General features: G+C 41.8%; 2 protein-coding genes across 3 annotated transcripts in view; one reads left to right on the top strand and one right to left on the bottom strand.

Moving 5' to 3' along the window:
• Positions 1-1,952: 1,952 nt before the first annotated feature.
• sack1d (scaffolding CK1 anchoring protein D) lies at positions 1,953-11,121 on the bottom strand. The gene is made up of 5 exons (XM_088423625.1): positions 11,105-11,121; positions 7,229-7,917; positions 4,657-4,824; positions 4,386-4,510; positions 1,953-3,458 (listed from the first exon to the last, which is right to left on the bottom strand). Exons 2-5 carry the CDS (start codon positions 7,718-7,720, stop codon positions 2,672-2,674), a joined length of 1,572 nt encoding a protein of 523 aa, XP_088279751.1. The 5' UTR covers positions 7,721-7,917; positions 11,105-11,121; the 3' UTR covers positions 1,953-2,671.
• The window catches only part of LOC148418696 (zinc fingers and homeoboxes protein 3-like), a 24,761-nt gene continuing 20,410 nt past the window's right edge, over positions 10,958-15,308 (top strand). The window contains exon 1 of one of the 2 annotated variants that reach the window (XM_088423623.1): positions 10,958-11,274. The gene's annotated coding sequence lies outside the window, so the exon portion shown is untranslated. Of the gene's footprint in view, positions 11,275-13,672; positions 13,795-15,308 lie in introns of those variants that run through there. The other variant, XM_088423624.1, reaches the window with a different exon arrangement.

The raw sequence follows: 15,308 nt of genomic DNA, 5'->3' as shown, positions 1-15,308 counted from the left end.
TGAAAAAAAGAAAAAATATATAAATAAGTACTTGCGATTTAATGTTGGATGAAAATTACGTTTAGTTTAACATTTTGTTAAATTCGAGATATAATGGTCAAAATAACACAAAACTTGATTAAATATTTCACTTTTACTATATGGCACTAGATTCATTCATGCCTCTTTATTTGTGTTGCCTGTAGTGGACATGTGTTGTTTTTGGTCTATATTTTTTTTTTGACTCATTCGAGCGAGTCTACTAAGTCCTAGTGTCCTCAGTCGAGGACAGACTGATCTTTCCACTGATTTCTGGTGTTTGGGTTGCAGGCAATGCACTTTGCTGTCTTGCTGGGACAAAATTGACACAACAAGTGGACACAAATAATTAGATTGGGTCTCAGGAGAATTTGAGTTTCCCTTTTTAATTGAATTACTGCAATAAATTGAATTCTCCTGCGTATTTGTATTTATTTTTGTGAATCTGTATAATCTGACGACTTTTCGTCACATGTTAGTGAAGCTTAGACTTCAGGAAATTTGTGCGTCGGTGCCACTGATGTATCAGGATATTTCTTTGGAGAGTAATGTTGCGGATACAGATCTGGAGTTGAAATCAGCTACGGGCAGATGTTTGACTGGAGCTACCAAAAATATAGTCCAGTAAGGAGGCTACCATTAGTTGGAAATACCTCTAAACTTCACTGGAGATCATATTTCATGTAAGATCCTATGGTACAGTAAAAATCAAAGAATACTTTTTCCTAAAGGGAAATTACTAAAAGAAGAGCAACAATTAGTTCTTCAACTAATTAATACTTGGTTTTGGGTATATCTTTCCCGACTCTAGTACTGCCAAAACTCTTAACAGGCCTCGTCCTTTGTGGATCCATAAATCCGTATACATTGATACGGAATAGTCGCACCTCAGGCAGCGAAACATTCAACACATCAAGCTCAGCGGGATGAAAACCCAACACACTTCTCACTCCCAGAGCCAAGACTCTGATGTGTTTTGATCCTTCGCAGCGGGGCTTTGGGTGCACGATAGGAAGTTGAAAACACCGTTCATGCCAGGCTCAGCGAGCATTTGCGCCCGTGCAAAGCCACTTTTTTGGGGGGTGGATTGCGATTCAGGAGGACGTTCAGTAGAGCATCGCTAATGGGGAGCTATGAACAAATTCCTACCCCCTGCTTCTCTTCTGTCTGGAAATATGCTGTTTTCTAACTGGTGGGAGTGTCTGGTTAGAAATGAAACATTACAAGAATTAATTTTTGAAAGAAATATGCTCTGAAGTCATATTAGCATTTGTAAACAGTGTTGCTTGTGTATGCTTACAATCCATGACAGAGCTTCTCCAAAGAGGTGCCATTTGACTCATTTGGTCCAGAACAATGCTTCTCAGTTATTTTTTGCAAACCCCCCTCCCCTCCCTAGGAAAGAGAAAATCTTTCACACACCCCACACACATCGTGCAGACTATGAATAAGATTATTGTCTATAAAAAATTAATAAGTATACCTAAAGGTGTATTTTTAACATGAACAAAAAAAAGCAATACAAATCAACTTTCAACAACTATGAGCTATTTTTTTGCCGTGTTTATACAGTACAGGCTATTCTAAAACAGAAAAAAAGAATCGAGCGCACAGGGCCTGAAGTAAAAAAAACAAAAACGCCAATCCTAATTTTATTGCAAATAAAAAAAAAAAAAAAATTACTGGTTTCACCCGCGTGCCCTCAGGGGGGGCCCGCCCCACTATTTGAGAAGGGCTGGTCTAGACACTGTCGCTTAAAAAAACAAAAACAAACAAAAAAAACCCCACACACACAAGCAGTTGTTCTCTCTTGTCACACTGGCACTTTGCCTTCTTGTGTGTTTTGAAGCTTCTGCAAATGACAACTTGTTTGCAATTCAAAATACAATTCAACTTAAAATGAACGCAATCAAGAATCAAAAAGAGCACTTTATTATTAGCAAGGCACAAGTATATTTAGATGCGTTCACCACAGCCATGTGTTATTCAAACACCCGCATCAGCACAAAAGCACTTGTAATCATTCATACGTACTGTAACAAAGGGGTCACCAACTTCTGAGAAACAAATTAATGTGAAGTGTGAACAGACTGATTCATGCATGTAAATTAATCATTTATTCGGGGCGGGGATGGATTTAAAAACGATACGGACACAAAACAAATTAGCAACTGGCACATTTAAACTGAATCACATTGAAACATCGCAACTCGATAACTCAATTGAGAAGCGTTTAGTTATCTAGAGTTGTCCAAATGCTCAGGCAAAATACTATGGCCATCGTTGAATAAGACATTGGAAAACGATTATCAACATTTTTGCCGATTATCTCTGGTTTTGGACCAAATTAATAATTAGAAATCATAAAAAACTGTTTTGTAATGAATTTGAAGAACTGCCCAGTTTTTACAGCTGCTAAATGAATTTAAAAATTGATTCATCGACAATAAGCGATTATCGTTAGTTGCAGCCCTTGGTGAATGATATTCTTGGGTACTATGTAGAGTCTGTAGGTGTTGGTGACACCTTATGAATTACAGTACCAGTAGTATTGCACAACTGCTACATTGTCCGCTAAATTAGCATTCTGCGACCATCGCACCCAAACATCGACGTAGAAATACAATCGAAAGCCAAGAATTTGGGGTTAAAGCTAGTGTACACATCTGGCGGTTGGCCATGCGACAATGGCTGCATTTTCAGCGAGAAGTCGAGAGTCCGGCATTTCTTTGCGTAGCCCCCGCCTACTCTGTGTCACGACGGCGATGTCCGCAAGCTCTCGCCGTTGGGACAGAGCGGCCATCATGTCTTCCAGCTTGGAGCGGATGGCCGAGTAGTGGTGCTGGCGCTCTTTCGTCAGACTGATGAAGCAGTCCTTCAGGCTGCCGGCCGGAGCCGCCTGGCCGGGGGGGAGCATCCGGAGAGGGGCGTCCTTGTTCTGGCCGAGCGCCTCGTCGTCCGCCGCCGAGAAACCCGTCTGGGTGGCCACGTGGCAAGATGCGACGTTCAGGGGGGCGGGCTGGCTTGCAGGGGGACTCGGACCGGCGGCCAGGATTTCTTCTCGCATGTGCCGTCGATCCAACCAGTCGTCACCGATGGTTGAGGCGTTTGACGCGCCGCTGCCGTTTTGACCCAGGTCTGGGGCGGCGCCCTCGGGTGGAGGCTGCAGGGATAAAGCGGGGATTTTCTGGCCTGGCGTACTGGTCAGGCACGCTTGATCCAAAGGCCTCTCCCTGCTCAGGTATGGGGAGGACGTGAGCAGATGCTTGCTGGGAATGCGCTCAAAGATCCCACTGTTTCGTACACTTGCGGGTATTCGGGGATTCAAAGGAAGAGACTGCGCGTAAAGGATCCGGAATTCTTCATCAAACTTTTCCGTTATCTGACCAGATAGCTCGATCAAGTTGCTGCTGTTCAATTTGCCGTCAGTCCAGTTGAACCTGCACGCACGCACGCACGCACACACACACAAAAGATTTACGAGCGTGCTCTGCCAGGACATTATTTTCATTTTGCTTTTGTTGGTCTGCTAGGAGTAGGTATGTGCCATCCGGGCGGCTAATGACTGTTTGATCGGTTCTCTGTTTATTTCATCTTGACAAATAGATGGATGTATAGGTATATAGACAGATAGATAAATATAGACAGAGAGCTAGCGGGCTCACAAGATAGTTAGCTAACATGATAGATGACGAGAAATAAGATGAAGAACTAGATAGCTAGCTAGCGAGTAAGATTGCAAGATGGATAGGAGGAAAGCTAGCAAGAAAACAAGAAAGATTGTGAGATAGATAGTTACAAGAAAACAAGATACAGACAGAGTGATAGATAAACATATACGTAGATGGACAAAACAATTAGCTCAATAGCTTACTAGCTTGATTATATACATATTTGATAGATGTACATTAGATATTAGAGAGCTAGTTAGCCATCTGATATTAGCTAGATAGCTAACTCAGATTGACAGACAGTAAGCTAGCATGGATAGATAACAAGCTAATACGTTTGAGATCAAATTAGCAATTTACTAGCTAGTAAACTAGTGAAATAGGATGTATGGATGTGTAATGTATAGATAGATAGATGTATAGATAGATGTATAGATAGATGTATAGATGTATAGATGTATAGATGTATAGATAGATAGATAGATAGATAGATAGATAGATAGATAGATAGATAGATAGATGTATAGATAGATGTATAGATAGATGTATAGATGTATAGATGTATAGATGTATAGATAGATGTATAGATGTATAGATAGATAGATAGATAGATAGATAGATAGATAGATAGATAGATAGATAGATAGATAGATAGATAGATAGATAGATAGATAGATAGATAGATAGATAGATTACCTGTATGAACCTGTGGCTGCACGGATCCCGTCAATTAGCATAAAGCGCTCGTGAACTCTCCCGGTGATCCTTGCTCCTGATCTTGTGTAATACGTGGTGCCAGTTATGGTTCGCACTCTCATTTGCTTTAGGAAAGAAAAAAAAAGAAAACAGAAAGGCAGCAGCAGCGAGCAGACCTGCTCAATCGTGTGAAATCATAAAGGAAATATTTGGATTGTATGCCACCAGATACTGGTGCCGCAGTATCCCTGCAAGGAACCAAGCGGCGTACCTGAAGGTCGTCCAGGCTAACGCCAATGTTTGCGCACATCTTGAGGAAAGCGGGACAGCTGGACTGGTCCAGCAGAATGTAAACGGGGACTTTGCGGACAGAGCACGCCTCGTGAAGATCCTTAAAGATATCCAGGTCTGTCAGGGAATCCGTAACTATGGCAATCACCTGCAGTGGAAAATTACAGAGAACATAATTTACTTTCAGGGCCGCAGTTAGTGTTTTCCGGGATGCGGTGCAAGATTGTGTTTTCATTTGTAGCAAATACAAGGCCTTATTGAAACACAGGTCTGAATCTCTGTCAGACGCACTCCCTTGGAATACGTGCACCGGTTCGCCCTCTTTCGACAGTCGTCTGTTACCATGGCAATCAGCAGTAACACTTGGTCAGCAAACAAATTACTTTTCACCCCCCCCCCCCATACGAGACGAGTAGCTTTTACAAGAGATTTGTTTTGCGCGGATCTTCCACGTTCACCAAGAGGGGTGGAATTTCACAAGCCGTTGTGTGTCGAGGATTAGACACGGATGTTAACGTAATCGCAGATTTAAGACTTCAATCTGGTCATAGACACATACAATCTAAATCTGCCTTATTTGAATGAAAATGCCTGGATTATTTTACGGAGGATGTGCCAAAATGTCTGTCCAATGACAATTATGCACAGTTACAGTCTTTTGTACGCCAAAGACTGTGGGCTAGGAGGCTCTGGCGACCACAAAAGGCCGAGATGATCTTCATTTCCAGATTGATCTGCTTGCTCAAAAAGACAATTGTCTGGCTCCACGGAGGGAAGTGCAGCTCCTTCATAGAAGAGCAAGTCAACTTAGCAAAGCGAGTTGGGACACATCTGCTGCAGTGTTTGCAAAGGCCCCAGGTCCTGCTGAAGCCACGCAAGCATTACTCCTTTGAACGGCAGACAGAGCTGACAGCTCGAATAAGGCGCACGACACCGCAATGAATATTTATTCTGCTTTTACTTTTGATTGTCCTTTCTTTTGGTCATTTCATCTCATTAAAAAGCCAGACGAAAGGAAACGGGAGGATCAAACTCAATTCCTTGGGGACTATTCGGCGTGATTTTGGGATGACATTTTGCTTTAGTTCTTTTTGTCCTGTAAAAGTGAGAGAATATATGAGGTGGTGGACAGCCAAATTCAATCATTCTGTCTAGTGGGCTAATAAACAGAAGTGGCAAAAATACTCACGCTCCGTACTTCAGAAGAAGTGAATTATCTTGTGTAAAAAAAAAAAAAAAAGTAGTCCTCATTCCACTCCTGCCCTTAAGTTAAAAAAAAAACGACACTCTGAAATGTACTCAAGTACAACACAAAAATGCAAAAATACATATTTTTTTTCTGTCAGTTATAGACTACCTACTTCACCATTTTGATAACTTGGCACAAAAATGTTTCCCCCCCCCGTTTATTAATTTAAAGAGTCCTTGCACTGTGAAGAAAAAAAAAATGTTTACCTTATCCAAAGGGTTGAACCTAGAGTTAAAAAAAAAATGTGAAAAGATGTTAATGCATTGCCTGATAAAGGTGTATTAAGTGTACTGTCAGGGATTTTACTGACTTAAAACGATATAAATTAAAAGTATGAATAAAGATTTCACTTATTGCAGGTATTTTTTGGAACTTAACCCCAGCGATAAATGTCGAAACACTCACTGTATGCACGTCACACTTTTATAAGTGATAGTCCAGTTGTTTAGCAATTTTCAGCAGTAAAAGTTAATATTTTGTTTGTGGTTATATTGAATTTAATAGCTAAATTATTTTTCATGTATATGTAATACCCTTAAAAACACATTTTTACCACTTGAAAATAAAATCGATTGTGCTCAAGGCTTGGGTAAGACCAATTACAACTCACCAATTGTTATTGGTCAATAGCTGAGCCTTCAACACGTGCGATGTCATTTTCAGTTGACAGGAAGTAGTCGAATGTGTTTTAAGACGTCTCCATAAAAAATATTTATTATGTCTTGTTAATTATAGACAAAACGCCTTTCAAAGGAAAAGGCTGACTTACATGCAAAATGTGTCACTTCATATTGCAATACTTGACACGATCTATCGATATTATCCCCCAGCGCTATAGATCAGCCGTGTCAAACATACGGCCCACAAACGGGTTTAATGGTAAAGTATAAAAATGAGCTGACTTTTTAAAAAAAATTCAGTAAATGAATGTTTCGTGATTGATAGTAATGCTAATGTTTTGTGATTAATAGGGATTTTGTTCTTGTACCATTTTGGACAGTATAAAAAAGAATAATACATCTGAAGTTGATTTAAAGTCATATAATTATATAACCATGATTTTATTGGTCCGGCCCACTTGGGAATAGATTTTCCTCTATGCGCATGCTTGAAAAAGTTTGACACCCCTGTTAGTAATGAGACAGTACTTGGTGACGGTTGATAATTAATCGATTTTAAAACCGTGAGCCGTTAATACATTGACGGGGCATCATCTGTGCAAGTTTCCAGTAAATAGCGATAAGTGTAGTTCGTGCACCCCCAGATATGATGCAAGCCCATAGTGTTGCATTTTGCAGGGTACCTCTCTGGCACTGCTGATCATTTTCCTCGCAGCTTCTTTGCAAGCGTAGATGTTGTCCCCGTAACTCGGTTGGAAGTGAGCCACAGCCCTGGTGACACCCCGGTAGGAGCTCGCAGTGAAAGCGGGCCAGCCGATCTCCAGAGGCGGCGGCTCCACATCCGACACCTCGGGGAAATAAGTGACCGACAAACAGTCGACCGAGCTGCTGAGAGACTGCTCGGCCAGCAGCGCCTGGTCCTCGCCGAGGACCGAGGCGCGCCGCGGGGCCACGGCCGCCCCCCGGATCCACTGGAGCTCCTCATCCGATAGGAAGTTGGCGATCGACTCCTTCCTGAGGAAAGCCAGAAAGTTGTCAAGCCCCCCGGATAGGAGCTCCTCCAAGGCGAGCCGGTGCCTCTCGTTGTACACCTCCTGGAGGTTACATTGCGCCGTCCCCGGGAGCGTTGACTTGGGCCTTAGGAGGGAGTCGTCCAAGCACTGAGACAGAGCCATTGCTTTTTCTGTTTTTTTTTTTTTTTTCCCCTTTCCCAACTTGGTCGCTAACAACGAGTGGAGGTTGTTCGAGCAACAGGTACACGCGTTCGTATTTTGTGCTTTCCCTGGCTTCCTCTGTGTTCCGGCTCGCCATTGGTCGCAGGGCAAGTCTCGCGCGAGAATGGCGACTCTCCATTGGTCCGTCCGGACTGTCACTTCAATGTAAACACAATGTGATTGGTTGGTTTGGATGCAAACACGACTCCCGTACTATACGCCTGCTTTGCTCTGACTGCTGCATCGCGTCTACCCTCCCGAAATCCACCCCCGCACACGCAAACCTAGTTCGTTACAACTTCTTGTTGAACATGAACATGGTTTGTCATTTTCTCCTCATATTTTCTCCTAAATTAGGTCTGATTCGCCTTGTGCAATGCCGACCTTGCTTTTGTAACCTATAATCTCGCCCCAGCGTTGTTTTATAATCGGGATCAAATCTTAAATTCTGTGCATTGTTACATTTTACTGTGTATGTTTAATGGCGGACTCTTTTTTTTCACCTCGTATTATGCATCTTGCCTTGTCACGGAGCCCGCGTTACTTATTTGCAGACTTACTATAAACACTTCCTTATACAGTATACAGTACAGATAGATTTTCCGTAAGTGCACGGAAGAATAGATAGATAGATAGATAGATAGATAGATAGATAGATAGATAGATAGATAGATAGATAGATAGATAGATAATCAGCAAATCTGTTTTAATGTTGTGATAGGAACACTACATTTTCTTTTCAAGTTAAGAGCACATTAATCAGAACATTAATTTATTGCATAATTTTGCATAGTATTCTATGCCTTCATCTTGTTAAGCCTCATATGGGTACGCATTGTCTTCAGTGACATAATTTTTCGTCAGACGAATCAGGAAGAAAAAAACAGATGATGTTACATGATCTATCTGCTGGAGTTGTTGAATAAATTAAGCCTAGAGCGACCGCTACAAATGTCCGTTCATTTTTACTGTCAAAGTAAGAGCAAATGAATTGGAACACGAAGGAGCTTACTGCGAAATTATGGTATTTAAATAGGGACAATTTGCGGAATGTATGCCTTTATTTATTTATTTTAAAATCCATTTTCGTTCATTTTGCACTTGTTTGGTGTAGCCCCGGGACTTCTATTTAAAAAAAAAAAATCATGGATAAGATGTTTATAAGACGACATATCCTTCACATACTCTTTAATGCACAGGGAAAAATGATTTATTGTTACAGCCTCATTCCAACGATAATGTAATCAGTAGCACGTGAAACGAACGCCGCTTAATGAAGCTGCCATATTGTGAAACTCGCAGAAGCTCACTCCTTGCACCACACCCACATTTTTGTTTCGATGCAATGCCTTAGCGATTGATAAATCTTGTTGTTCCTGATTGTTACTAACAGGAAACGCCTGACCTCATTCCTGGACAAACTGGTACGGCAAAGAAAACTATTAGCCTATCATGGGAAAATAATGTTAATACCCTCCTAAAGTACAGCCCTCACCGGTCGCAGGGCACACGCCGACAAGCAATTATTCACACTGGCATTCATGGGAAAACTTTGAATCCTCAATTAACTCCACGCATGTTTTTCGAGTGCGAGACTACCTGGTGAAAATCCGCGCAAGCATAGGGAGGACATGCAAACGCTCCGCAGGAAAGCCTAAGCCCAGATTCTACCGCACTGCCTGTTCTTAAATTATTAATTTTATAATTTATAATGTAAGTCTTCATGAATGTTGAGAGACACCGCTGGTGAACTAAAATGCCAAGAAGAAAAGTCTGAGTGCTATAATGCTGGTGAACGTACAGGATCATCGCAATTTCCTTGGGATGGGATATGACCAGTGGTTCTCAACCTTTTTTTAATGACGTACCCTCGCGTGAAATTGTTTTGTTTTGTTTTGTTTTCGGCTAAATACCCCGATAGAAAATTGCGTTACTCATAATGCACAGCTGTATACAATTTCACAAAATAAAGGTATGCAACGTTGTGCAAAAGAATCACTGAATAGCTACTAAATAAATAAATATGATAAATGTAGAATATATACATATTTGTGGGGACTGATGACTAGTAAGTAACAACAAACAAAATGGGACGAGGACACACGGTTCACCCTGTTCCAAATAATTAGCTCTCAATTTGAAAAGAAACTGATTCCTTTCACAAATATATTCATTAAATTGGTTTTAAGTTAAAAAGAGTCTTAAAAAGCATTAAATTAGACCCGGTCAGAATCTCACATACGTTGCCCACATTGTAGTCACAGTTTCTGCTGGAGGGATGTTATGAAATCAAATACAGTTTAAGAATGATCCTTTTGATCACAAAGACCAGTAAAAAGTATTTAAAAAAGGAATTGATAACAAAAAAATGTTGATTATCGAATATTTTTTAAAGTTAAAGACAACTTGCAAATTTGGCAATTTAGCTGTTAGCATTTTGCGGCCCACATGAAATGATGTGGGCCCCAGGCCTTGGGTTTGACACCTGTGGATTAGACGCTTCCATTTCCTATATGGCTTGTCCTCATCAGTGTCCTACATGACCCGCAGGCTGTGAGACGGACACGTTAACCACGAGGTCGCCGCGCTGCCCATTTGCTTGAAGTCTTTCTGTAAATTGAGCAGTTTAGCAGAAAAAAATGCGAATATTTTGTAAACAAGGACATTCAAAAGAAATAAATCCTCCACCCACATAAACCGCACATTTTTCTCTTTTATTGTGCTCGAATCAGTTGAGAAATCGCAAACACGCCACATGCCGTTACATGTTTTAGGAACTGACATTTTGACGCAGAATGACAGTGACGTGAACACCGGACTCCGGGTCTAATCCGCAGGGGAAACCAAGAAAGTAGGAAGCCAACAGGATTCCGGTTCATGTATGGATTTTTGATATCCAAGTAGGCAACAGGTATTGATTTTGGAATACAGTGGATGAGTATACTTCTGGATTTAGATACAGAGCGCCGGTGATTTGCCCATATAAGATCTCATTGTTGGCAAAAACCTTTTCCCGGGATAACGGCTCTGTTTTAGGCTGCGTTCAAGTGCACCGCTGCCTCCTTTCTGGTGTGCCAACCACTGTGTCTCGGGGGTGGTGACGTTGCACAGAACCAGTCTATACATCCCTCCTCCTCCTTTTTTTTTTTTTTTATTACACACGCTCATCTATCCCCGCCCCTCTCCAAAATTTGAGATGAAAGGGCTTCTGGATTTTGGATGACGCTCCCAATCACGTGCTCCTAGGAAATACACTGGCTATATTTTTTGGAGCTGCCTCGTCCTGCATCGCCGAAGCATAGTTGTTTTCGCAGCGGGCCGGCCAGCTCCTGTCATGTAATGTACCTTGCCGTGGTCAGTGACGGGTTCACGCCAGTTCGCCGGGTTCACTTGAGGAGAGCCCCCACCCCCTTGCTCGCCTCTTCTCCTCCTCAAAGCGCGGCGATCGGAGCTAATCCAATATTATTCATTTATATATTCATGTCGGATTCCATTTTGCCGTGCAGAGCGTTGAGGTAAGGACACATCGACTCTTTCTGAGGCGGAGCAAAGCGAGCTTACCAACTTGTTTACCGAAATGACGTGCTCGCGCTTCAATTGTGGATGTTGATCCGCTGCTGTAGTTTATATCAAGTCGCCTATGTATAAAATGGCGACACTAGGTGGAGGGGGGTGGAGGGTTTTTTTTTTTTTTTGGGAGAGGGGTTGACTGTCCCTAAGGTTTATACGGAGTGCCAGCTGACCGTTGGCAAGTGTCGGGGGAGGTCGTGTGAGGCTTCCCGAGCCTTGTGAATGGACTTGAAATGGCTTTACGCGTCACTTTGTCACACTTGGAGCCCGGCGAGCCCCCTTTGCGTGCGCGCTCCTGCTCCCTCGCTATAGCCTCCAATGTGGCGGATCTGCTTATTATTATTATTCTTTTTTTTTCATTATTGCACAACGCGCTGTACGCGTTTCCTCTCTCGAGCGCCTCGAGTTTGGAGACTTGGCAACACACGCTATACAGCACACACACATAACATAAGACGGGCGAATCTCACGCGCACGCACAAGTGTCACAAATGCTCCCCTTTTTTAATGCACGTCCTGCTACGGTAGGCCCAAAATGCACGGGACTCTTTTCTTTCATTTCCTCCTCTTCCTCCCACCAACATGTGCTTCTGCCCTCCTCACACACCCACTCACTCGCACGCGCGCGCGCACGCACACTCAGTAACGCAAGTACACTGCTCGTTTCTACATATTTTTTTTCACCAGAGTTTGGCTTTTCGGTGGGGTATTGAATGCATCACTTCCGGTGGAGGAACATTTTTATAAGTTTACGTAAATACTGAGTCTTCAGTTGGAAGCATGTGGTTCTGAACGTTTTTTTTTTTTTTTTTTTTTTTTTTAGATGATATACCCTCTGTCTTTTTTTTCAGCCAAATGCTCTCCTAACTGGCGCAAAGCATTTTTCCATTTGGATGGGGGGGAAAAATATTTTAAAGTGAGTGGCCTGCCATCCGTGTCTGATTTCATAAACTTTGTAACTACAGTTGTTGTGGTATCTCGAGGCGTATTTCATTGAGCAACTCCTGAAGACAGGTCGTGTAACTGTTTTTATTTCTGGCTTGTGTGCCGGAAAATGGCGTCACTAATGACAATGTGCATCCGTACGAAAGGTAACAAAATTTGGCATACCGCAATTTGGTTATTGTGGCTTCACTCACATATTTTTATTGATAACCTTAACTTTTTCTATTGCTGGTTTATGTTGCTACTTTTGAGCAATGCTATATATATATATATATATATATATATATATATATATATATATATATATATATATATATATATATATATATATATATATATATATATATATATATATATGACCATATCTGTCTGATGTTTACCCCACTATTTCTCTCAAGATTTTTCCTCCTTCTAAGTCAGACCAGACATAAGAAAGGAAAAAAAAAAAAGAAAGGGGGGGGGGGGGGGGGAGGTGTCAATCTGTACTTTATGGATTTCGGTTGTTGTGAGAATTTTTGGGAACGTAACCCACACGGTAAATGGGCGAACACAACACAACAATTTGCAAAGGAGCCACTAGTAGGCAAGTTAAAATTAAGTTGAGTCATGTTCCAATCAATTTGCTCTTAATGTGAAAAGAAAATGTACTGCTCCTGTCACAGCGTTAAATTAGATTTGCTGGTACCTGTTAAAATCTCACGTACCTCCTGAAGTGCCTTCACGTACCCCATTTGGGAATAAGTCATGACGTCAAAGTATCCCATGATGCACAGCACCGATATAGGAAAAAAAACCTCTTCTCGGATTTCGGTTTTGCAAAAAACGTTGTCATGCAAGTATCGCAACCTAACACAAATAGACTGACAGAGGTGTGTTGTTTTCATTTCATTTGAAAACTACACATAATCCATTACATAATCCTTGTAATTTATTTATGCATTCCTTATTTATTACGAAAGGTCCAATAGCCGATATTGATCCACAATGTTGTAATTATGAGATTGCAGTGACTAATGAGTTAAAATTATAGTCCACTACATATAAAACTCCCTATACGGTGAATAGGGAATATATTTGAATCATTCACACAATCCCTACTCACAACATAAGAATTTTTAGCGGGACTTTTTAGTAAAGCATATAGCTCATCCCCATGTAGCGCTGTGGGAATAGGGACAGAATGAAAGTGTCTCCTTCTGCCTTCAGGGGAGGAAGCTCTCCTCTCCGAGTGTTTGTTGCCACTCGGGCCCGCACTGTAGCTCCGTGAAACAAGAGGCCAGATGAATCGTGGCAGCCCGGCCAAGTCGACAGGCGTGATTCACTGGCAAAATTTGGGAACGGGCTTTAATTATTTCACCATGCGAGGGCGTTACATATAATGTAGGTCAAGGAAAGGACTGAGGTTTTTCCACAGGGCCGTTCCAGAACAAGTATGGTCGTCCTGTGGACAAGATTCGGTCTCCATTCGTGGGCGTGTGCGCGCTTGACCAGTAAGACGCGCTAGACGAGCTCTTGGCCCGGTGAGCGCTGCGTGCGTGGAGGTTTTCGCTCCAGCCGGATGTACGCTGGGAACGGGCTCCCGTGTTTCGGAACTCTGCTCTAATGAGGCCAGCCAGTCTCCCTTTCATCCAGTCAGAAATAGGACTGCGGTCGGGTCCGCTTTTGTCCCGCGATCTGCAATCTACGCTTAAGTATTCCATAGAGCTGAATAATAGAATCCTCTCCAACTTGCAGTAGATTTCCACGCAGTGATTTACGTAAGGCTCATAACTGTCATGCAAGTGTAAAATGTGTAAAAATAGCCGTCATGGTGAATTGACATAGTAATCGGCTAAGACTGTTTACCTGGAAGGGGAGTAACCGATTTCTTTTCTTATTGTACATATTTGACTTCCTGTTGACTCTGTTGAAATTTCTTGAGAGGTAGTTTTCATTTGCTTGGAGCTAGAAATGAGAAAAATCATGAAAATGTTCAATTCTTTGACTTACGGAAATCAAGAATTCCACGATGGCTCTGAAATGGGGGAAAGTGAAGAAAGGGGTATGTGAGATTTTAAGAGGGTTACTACATCATCATCGACACTAATTAAATGCCTGGTGTCGTTTTCAAATTAAAAGCAAATAAATTGGATCGTGAAGCAACTTCCTGCTAAATTGTGTTATGACTCCTTTGTAAAACGTGAACTTTCACACGGTTGTGCATTGTTATTATTGATGCAATTTTCATGCAGATGAGCCACAAGTGAAACTAATGTGTACGCCTAGAGATACCACAACAAGTGCAGTTTCAAAGCTGGTTAAAATTTAAACATTGCACTTTGATGGAAGTCTTTTGTTTTTAAATTAAAAAATGCTTTGCGATTACTCTGCTGAAAAGATGTTTCACAGGGGACACAGTTTAAAAAAAAAGACTGAGAGCCTGTTTAATAGGCAATTCTAGCCTGTTTTTGAGGGTGCCTAACCACCCTGAAATTGAACCTCCTTAACATCTAAGACTTGTTTATTTTTCGTGTGTCCCTTTTAACCCTTCCAAGGTCTGCTAGGGTGATAGCTAAGTGGTCGTGCCATGTTGAACTTTGACATCTGGGTGAAATTTCAGCTCCCTTGTGTCCTCCCATCAGTGCTTTCCCTTTGATTTGAATTGCCTTTGTTGTAACAATCAAAACATTGCTCAAGGGTTAAACAAGCTGGAGGAGAAGAACAACATTTTAAAAGCAACCCTACTTCCAAAATGTTTCGCTCCACTCTGTCCCACCCATCTCGCCTGCCCGATTTGCACAGATGAATATGTTAAATTCCACTGATCCACACATTACAGTCATGGCGTAAGGTGTAAATACCTGGTTTAAACTTGGCTTGCATGCAACATTTCTTACATTACCAACACTGTCTTATCATTTCCCTGTCCTCATTGCGTCAGAATTTAATTTTAGCTCACTGATTATGTTGCTAGCTTGGAGTTAGCTCGACTCTTTTTTTTTTTTTTTTTTTGAAAAGGTCTCCAGTGGTTAGAGACGGCACCAATGTCCTGTGT

This window comes from Hippichthys cyanospilos, chromosome 9 (assembly GCF_059441005.1).
Source record: "Hippichthys cyanospilos isolate Australia breed blue-spotted pipefish chromosome 9, RoL_Hcya_1.0, whole genome shotgun sequence".
Lineage (NCBI taxonomy): Eukaryota > Metazoa > Chordata > Actinopteri > Syngnathiformes > Syngnathidae > Hippichthys > Hippichthys cyanospilos.
The sequence above is the reverse complement of the archived record's forward strand: the minus strand, read 5'-3'. Positions and strand labels throughout refer to the sequence as shown.